The sequence below is a fragment of the Lolium rigidum genome, chromosome 5, assembly GCF_022539505.1.
Source record: "Lolium rigidum isolate FL_2022 chromosome 5, APGP_CSIRO_Lrig_0.1, whole genome shotgun sequence".
NCBI lineage: Eukaryota > Viridiplantae > Streptophyta > Magnoliopsida > Poales > Poaceae > Lolium > Lolium rigidum.
This window is the reverse complement of record NC_061512.1, coordinates 118,941,273-118,949,877: the sequence shown is the minus strand read 5'-3', so window position 1 is coordinate 118,949,877 and position 8,605 is coordinate 118,941,273. Positions and strand designations below refer to the sequence as shown.

At 43.5% G+C, this 8,605-nt stretch overlaps 1 protein-coding gene across 1 annotated transcript; it reads right to left on the bottom strand.

Annotated features, from left to right (window-relative positions):
• Positions 1-4,499: 4,499 nt before the first annotated feature.
• Positions 4,500-8,032, bottom strand: LOC124653273. Its single transcript, XM_047192343.1, has 2 exons — positions 7,901-8,032; positions 4,500-5,580 (listed from the first exon to the last, which is right to left on the bottom strand). Exons 1-2 carry the CDS (start codon positions 7,992-7,994, stop codon positions 4,721-4,723), a joined length of 954 nt encoding a protein of 317 aa, XP_047048299.1. The 5' UTR covers positions 7,995-8,032; the 3' UTR covers positions 4,500-4,720.
• Between the last annotated feature and the right edge of the window lie 573 nt (positions 8,033-8,605).

Sequence of the window (8,605 nt, the reverse complement as noted above, 5' to 3'; positions counted from 1 at the left end):
TGCCTCTACTGAATCGTGCATATGTTGTGCCATTGTTGTGGATTGCATGATCGGTTCTCCCATTTGTGCTTGATCTGACTCGCATTGCAACTAGGTAGCATTGGAATTGTTCCGTTGTTGTTATTGTCGTTGTTGTGCATTGCCATTGTTCTATTGTTGTGCATTCGTGCATTATTAACCTGGTGTGCATTGATCATGTCTTGCATTGCTGATTGTTCTTACATGTGTTCATGTACTGCAAAGTTCGTGAAGCTGGAGTGTGACAGGGTGGGGAGACGTCGGTTTCCTCCACCTGGGCACGAGCACGAGCTCACCTTGAACCGGTGGACGAGGGCACTGAAACCGCAGATGCCAGGTAGAATGTACACGGTGTTGTTGCCCCCTGCACACCCATGTCCGCCACCCCAATCTCGGACACCTCCTAGGGCCCCGACTACACCGTTGTTATGCCCATTTGGACGTCGACGACTTGCAGATGATGTCAATTCCACAAGAGTTCCAGCATGGCCTCGGGGACTAGATCAAGATCCCACTTCCACGTAGTGTCATTGTGTCAGCTTGCTGCTTCTGCGACGAGTGGGTTCAGGTGACCTATCCTGGCGGCTAGATGGTGTTGGGAAGAAACTGTTGGGAGATCATCCGCCAGTACGATCACAGTACAAAGACACGGTGGTGTTCAAAATCCAGGCATTCGATCTGAAGATGCCATCTACAAGTTGGATAGCTCCACCTCCAGGACGTACACATGCCCTGACCATGGCTAGGCAGTGGCTGCCTATGTTTCATATGTCTCTGTATTTGTCTAGATGGTGTCTATATATATATATAGATTATAGTAGTAGTTAAGCATGGTGGTGATGAGACTTCTATGACGGCTTTTGATCAAGGGTTCGATCCCGATGTTTTAGTGGCGTGTATCACTAGTAGAAAAACCCCCCTTTAGTACCGGTTCCAAAGGGCCTTTAGTACCGGTTTTGCAACCGGTACTAATTATCCGGCACTAAAGGCCTCCCACCTTTAGTACCGGTTCCTTACGAACCGGTACTAAAGGTCCCTGCGGGGCTGGTGATCTTTTTTTTATTTTTTTTCACAAAAATGCTATTTCGTTTAATTTTTTTATCCATTTTTTTTCACTCCCTTTTTTTCACAATTTCTAATATTTCCGTTAGTCTCTAACTACACTTAATCTCTAGTCAATTACTTACCCTTGGTCAAACTTCCCGGTCGGTCACCCATCCTCACACTACTCCAACACTAGCACGCTTAACTTCCGGGTTCCTTTCCGTCCCACTTCCAAGTGCTTCGCGCGCATGTTGTTGATACTACTATCATATCAATCCTATTAACATGTTGGTCAATGTCACACTTCTTTATTATTTGTATTGCAAATAATTTTTTTAATAAACAAAAGTAATGATGTAATAATAATGTTGAATAAATAAATAAAATTAACTTTTTAATTTGTATTATTTTTATTTATTTTTAAAAAATTTAATATTTTTTTTGCCAAACCTTAAACCTGAAAATTTGAAAATCTTATAATTTGCTAAAAGTAATAGTAATATTCTGGGATTCAAAAAATCTTATAATTATTAATTTTAATTTTTAAAAAATAAAGAAAATATAAAATTCTAAATTTTTGGGAAAAACCTAAAATCTTCCTGCTTTTATATTTTCATTTGGAATTTTGAGAATCTAAAAATTGGCTAACCGGGTAAACCCCGGTGAAATCGGATGTAACTTTTTCCACGGATTTTTTTGATATATTATACGTTTTTTTTCGACGTCGTATGCAAAAGTTATTACCATTTTACCATTTTTCAAAACTTTTTTGCAAAAAAAGTGAAAATTAAATTTTTTTAATTTTCCCTAATAGTAGGTTGCATAACATACAAGAATCTGAAAACATTTTATTTTTTGAATTTTCTATCATTTTCTTTTCTATTTTACGATGTCAAAAAAGGCGATCCACGTGGGTGGGGGCTTGGAGCTGCGTGGGGGAGCAGAAAAACCTTTAATACCGGTTCGTGACACGAACCGGTACTAAAGGTCTTTAGTACCGGTTCGTGTCACGAACCGGTATTAAAGGTCCTTACGAACCGGTACTAAAGGTCTACTAGTGCAACCGGTACTAATGCCCCCTTTAGTACCGGTTCGTAAGGGAACCGGTATTTATGGCTTAGATGGATGCCCATTTTTCTACTAGTGTATGCTCCTAGAACATGCTTGCTTTTGATCAAGGGTGTTGGTGCAAACCTCTAGTTGTTAGTTTTTTTTTTTTTGAAACGCGGGAAAAAGCTTTGCCCTTTCTATTAATTAAGGAGAAGTTTTACAAGAAAATAAAATGTGTTAGACTTATTACACGGTCACTCTCCCGGCATGAAATAGCCCAAATTCTTTGCACCCGCTAATACCCATAGTCTAGCCTCGTCCTTAACCCTATCGAAGACGACTTGTGAAGGCGCATGCTTGTTGTTGAACACCCTATTGTTCCGCTCCTTCCACACCTCCCAAAGAATTAGCATGGCAAGCGATGCCACACCTTTGCGGTTTTGCCCCATAGACATGATGTTCCACCATTCCGGAAAGGATTGTCCCCCCATGGGTATAGAGTGAAGGTCGGGGGTGCCAAGCCATTCCTTTGTCTTGTCCCAAATCCTCAAAGTGAACCGGCAATGAACGAATAGGTGGTCCACGGATTCCGTGCATCGCTTGCAAAACGGACATAAGCCGCAATTCGGCCACCCCCTCTTCTCCAAGCGGTCAGCGGTCCAAACCCTATTTTGGTAAAGAAGCCACATGAAGAATTTCATCTTGGGCGGTGCCCAATTCTTCCACACCAATTTGTGTAGGCAAGAAAGGGTGGAGCCTAAGAATTGCACTTCCTAGGCGGATTTCGTGGTGTATTGCCCATTTGAGGTAAGCTTCCAAGTAATATCATCTTCCTCGTCCTCATCAAGATGGAAATTGTTGATAAGGCCCCAAAGCTCCACAAATTGAGATAGATGGTCCATAGAGAAACCTTGCTCCAAGTCAACCTTGCTAATCCATGCATTATCATTAAGAGCTTGTGCCACTTTCCAATTCTTCCTCTTGGAGGAGGCGAAGATAAGAGGTGCAATATCAATGGGCTTTCGTCCTCCGAGCCATGGTGCTTGCCAAAAAGGAGTTTTCTTCCCGTCCCGACCTTGATAGAAGTAGCGGTGTAAAAAATTTCCATGTCCTCTAGAGAGCAAGGAGCAAGGGTTACCGTGCCCCACCCAAATCTTGTTAGGATCCTTCCACTCAAGCCAAGGCCATCGGAGGCGAATGGCCATAGCAAACTTTTTCATGTGAAGCACCCCTAGGCCGCCAAGCTTTTTTTGGCCGACAAACCGTCTCCCAATTCACCTTGCACTTTGCACCCGTAGTGTGCTCCTTGGTCGACCAAAGGAAGGCGCGCTCCACCTTATTGATGTAGGCGATGGTGCTCGCCGGAATTGATAGAGGTGTCAAAAAGTAGATGGCTTGGGAGGCAAGGACCGATTTAACCAAGGCGGCACGGCCGGCCGTAGTGATGTATTTGCCATGCCAAGACGGGAGCTTCCCGGCACAATTGTCCTCAACATGTTGAACATCCTGCCTTCGTAAGCATCTCACCGTAAGTGGTAGGCCAAGGTAACACAGCGGGAACGAGTCTCTTTTAGCCGGGATACAATCGAGGATGTCGTCGAGGTCAATGTTGGCACACCTTATGGAGACTACGCTGGTTGTTAGATATGTCTTAACCTGCTTAGCAATTATGCTCTTATCAGTCAATGTCTGAATGCTTACCGTCCTGTGTGTGTGCGTTTTTGTGCTGGCTACATTGGTGATGGTAAGATCACCATTTTCAAACAGGGTAACCATATCCTAAATTTGTACATAACCAAACAGCTTAGTGACACTCTACAACCGAGTTTGTGTGCTAATGCGAGCAAACAATCGTTAGGCCAAAAGAGCAGCAGAATGTTTTGTTAGGAACCAATCGTAGTGGAAAAACAGATTCAGCTCACGTTTTCCCTCGTGCAGCTTCCAAACCTAAAGCAGGGAAAACAAATCATGCGAGTATCCAAACATGTTCGCAGTAACGAAATAGATTATTTTTCCTGCAACAGTCTTACGAGTTTGATGCAAGCTGATGCAAAAAAAAATTAAAAAAAAATATTACAGCAAGTGTTTGATGCAAGTTGTTTGTCAATTCCCGCAACTTTTGAAATTACTTCGTTTTCGTGAGATTTAGTCTGTCAATTGCCAGTGACGAATTGACCAAATCAGGCTTCGTCGACCAGGCCCCATCATAGAACGGGATGATCTCAGCGGAACTCCTTTTAAGATTCTCCGACAAGCTCCATTGAACTAGACCGAGGGCACTTCCAAGACTGGAAATGAAGTAGGCCCGCGTAGGACAATACTTGCAACGAGATGGCAGCAACGCTGCTCCAGTCAGCAGGACAGCCCAAAACAGCAACAGGAAAAAAAACAGAAGCTCAAAGAGGAGCAACATAACCCAGAACATTTCCTTACAGGGAACATCTTTAAACATCCAACATCCAACCATTACACATACAGCTCCAGGCAAAAGAAACGAGAAGGTGGGTAACATCCAACCATTACACACACAGCTCCAGGCAAAAGAAACGAGAAGATGGGTAATTTATCACCCAGCCAACCTTCCCACATGTTCTTTCACAGCACCAACTCAAAATCCACGCTCTGCTCTCTGTCCATTTGGCCTATTGTCAAATGGAAAGCGCTCGCTATTCCTCCCCCTGTGATCTTGCCATCTGCCCCTCTGGTAGTCCTCAGCCTGGTGCCTCGACCTGCTGTTCCTCTGCTGGGAGTATCCACCACCATTCCTTTTCCTGCCATATGCGCTCCTCGGATCCTGGTATGTGCTGCTTGGATCCTGGTACGCGTTGTTGGGCGCTCCATGGGAGCTGCTCCAGTTATTTGCTGCAGAGTGGTTGTTGTATGCTCCATGGGAGCTGTTCCAGTTATCTGCTGCACAATGGTTGTTGCCTGAGCTGCCCCAACTGGGCTGCACCAGAGCATCACCCCAGCCAGAGCTGATTTTATTCCAACCATTCAAAGGGTCAGGATTCACTCCCCAACCCGTGTTGGATCTTGAGTTGTCCTCCTCCCACTTGTTGACTTCAGCCGGCTTCTCTACATATATGTCCCAGTTTCCAGACTGGTTCTGGGACTTTTCATTGGCAGCTATGGCGGACTCATTGTCCGCCTCAAATGGTAGCCCTACCTTTTCCAGGTCAGCTACCAACTCAGGGTCGACTTCGCAGCGGTGATCAACCTTCTCAATGTACAGATCAGGGTCAGGTAAAGGTATATCAGATGGTTGGCCATGATAGTGAGACCAGAATCTTGACTTCGCCTTCTGGAAATTCTCAAATGCTGCTGAGTCGTCCCATTGATCTATCTCTTTGTAAATATAAGAAAAGTATTTATTTTCGCAGAACCTTGGCCAGGAAATGCCGCCAACATAACTGCAAAATTCCCTTTCCCATAGTGGGACTGGGCATTGATTGTCCACGTGATCATATCCTGTATGTATTAAAACACTATCAGATTCATGCTACCAAACAGAAGATTCCTTGCCTACTGCATCATGCAAACAGAAATGAATAGTAAAAAACATATCCGAAATAATCTTCAGGCTAGATCGCTGCTTTAGGATTTTAGATTGAATACAGTATCCTAGGGGAGAAAATGAAATGCTGAGCAGACATGCATTCCAAAATTAGACAAAAGTAATGGAAGTACTCGTGGTTGCTATATGTGGGCGAAAAGATCAATTGAACGGTTGGACCAAAGATACATCTTTCAACTACTCAACTACAACAGTGGCAAGGTAGCAAGTTCAATGTAGAAAGTATGACAGTTGAAGTGCAGTGAATCAGTATTTGCAGTACATTCTGATCACGATAAGTGGTTTTTATAGTCTTTAATTCAAATTTAGTGTAGAAGAAAGAAATAAAACAGCACTACCGAGTGATATGGCATGGTAAGGTAAAATTACACCACAAACAAGTAACTTGAATCCGTAAAGAACGGCAGCAATAAAGCAATTATTCAATGGATGGAACAAAAAAACTGAATAATTCGAAATAAACTAAATCAAGTAGTCACTCAAAATTCTATGGAAAGGGTTCAATACAAAAACGATAATATTCCTTCTATAGATGCTCCTATGTCACACAGAACTGTATCTTTAATGGATGTTTTATATATATAGTACTCCCTCTCTCACAGTTTATTAGGCGTGCGCGTACCCCTATGTCGCAAATTTAATCTTGTTAGTGTTAGTTATATGTTATAAAAATTATGTCATTAGAAAGTTTAGATGTTCTATTGCCTAACGATATATTTTTCGCATTATATAATTTAAATTATATAGGCCAAATTTGCGACCTAGGGATACGAAAAAGACTAGTAAACTGACACGGAGGAAGTAGTAATAATAATCATTAGTGAGGAAAAAAATTATCATGCATAATCGCAGAGAAGATCTTTTTGAGGTCCTACTGACCCGAGAAAATATGCACGCTATGGTTACATATCCCTAGGAGGTTACAAAAATTATGATGCAGAAAATGGTAAAATTCAATGGCCCCACAATATACCTCTCTATTTTATTTCTCCATCAATACATCTTCAGCAAGCTGACTATAGTTAAGTGTTACATGGACACCAGCTTTTTGCTGGATCGGACAGTCCGAATCCATGTCGGATTCCAAGAGTCCGAATAGCACGTACCACGTAGTACTTTTTAGAACACTTTTGAGTCTTAAAATTAATCCAGTTTTAGAAAATTAGTATGTATGAACATTATACCTTCGTTCTTTCCCTCTATAACCAAGCCATGCTATGTCTGGGTTCAGGTTAGTAAGAACATCCATGCAACTATGACCAGATAAAAATACTCCACCATTATGCCACTACCATGGAGTGTTTTTATTCATTAGGGCTCCTTTGATTCAAAGGATTTGCATAGGAATTGTGTAGGATTTGGTTCCTATGGGAAAATTTCCTATACATGTTGTTTGATTCATAGGAACATAGCCTATAGGAAAAATTCCTATAGGAATCTTGTAGTGTAATTCCTATAGGAAAAAAGCATTAGCTCATACCTCATGGAAAAATTCCTTTGCTACAATCAAACAAACTTCATCTTCCTATAGGATTCAAGTAGACATGCCATTCCAATCCTATATCTTTCCTATTCCTATGTTTTTCCTATCCTTCAAATCAAAGGAGCCCTATTGTCTTCTCGTGGATCAGGCGGTACTAAATTTTGCTTCTCCAGACATAGGTGTCTTCTCGTGGATCAGGGGAAGGCAGAGCTATGAATTTTCTATGTTTTACGAAATACCGCGCATCCTAAAACAGTACAACTTGAAGTTACTTATCACTACCATGCCGGTCTCCCTGAAAGATGCCATTATGTCAAATTGATATTGCCTCGTTAAGACAGAGATTCAATCCTTGGCAGAGCAGGTGAGTGATATGCACCTTGCAACTGCAGCACCCACCCTAATGAAACTAGGAATGGCTATCTCCAATAGGCAGGTAAGGTTAGTCAAACAAAGCTAGCAATTTTCTGGTTCTGAGCCTGAATCGGCTTGACCAGATACCAATCTACATTAGCTGTGCGTCGTTCCCAGGATGGTGCGAACGGACTGAATCGATAGACAGGTCCGTTTCCCCAAGCACACTAGACAGAAAAGAAAATCAAGACATAGCGAGAATCAAGAAACAGATGTCTAGATCGGCGAGGTTCTGGCCCGATTAAACCGTGGGAGATTACCATCTAATCTCAATCGTATCGCAGAGAGGAGGGGGAGGGGGAGGTTGCGAACCGTACCAGGAAGTCCAGGATACGAGGGGAGCGAGGGACGAGGGTTCGGAGAGCCGCCGTGGTAGCGCTTCGCGTGCCATCGCCGATTGCGGCCACCCATGGCTGGGAGGATGGGCGCCGCCTACCAGGCCGGACGGCTACTCGCCAAGGCTGGCGGCGGCGGCAGCAAGAAAGACAGCCAGCCTAGCGGAAGTCCGGAATGGGGATCCTCGTGACCTAGCTACCTCGGCGCCGTCGGATTGGGGAGGGGAGGCGGCTGCGTGGGTGGGGCGGGGGTTATATAGGCGGCGCGGAGGCGATTGGAGCACGAGGGTGGGGAGCGGGAGCCGGATTAGGCAAGGTGGAAGACGAAGTGGAAACGGACAAAGGAATAGAAGGACCGACCGACCACCGAGCTTGGAAATATGGAGCACTGGATCAGTAGAGTAGAGGCCACTGGTTCACTGGGTGGCATACCGACATTTGTGCTAGCCTTTCCTTCTCTTGCACGCTTTTCTCGTGAGATCAGCCTAGTACAGAGCGAAGTAACGAAGGGGCCAGTTTTAGAGCTTTCTAGGGACATGGTCTGTGGAGCATGCTCCATCTCAAAAAACGACTTGAGTCATATATTTTTTTAGTTTGTTTGATAGGTTGGGTTGCATCGCATATCTATGTGCTACTTTGTTTGTTTCAGACCAATCATTATCATCTCAATATTCATGAAAATCGTTT

Bases quoted from the DNA above. Each gene is read 5' to 3' on its own strand.
- LOC124653273 (XM_047192343.1), bottom strand. From the start codon at position 7,994: ATGGGTGGCCGCAATCGGCGATGGCACGCGAAGCGCTACCACGGCGGC. The intron at 5,581-7,900 runs GTACGGTTCGCA...TAATACATACAG, and splicing joins CTCGTATCCTGGACTTCCTG to GATATGATCACGTGGACAAT.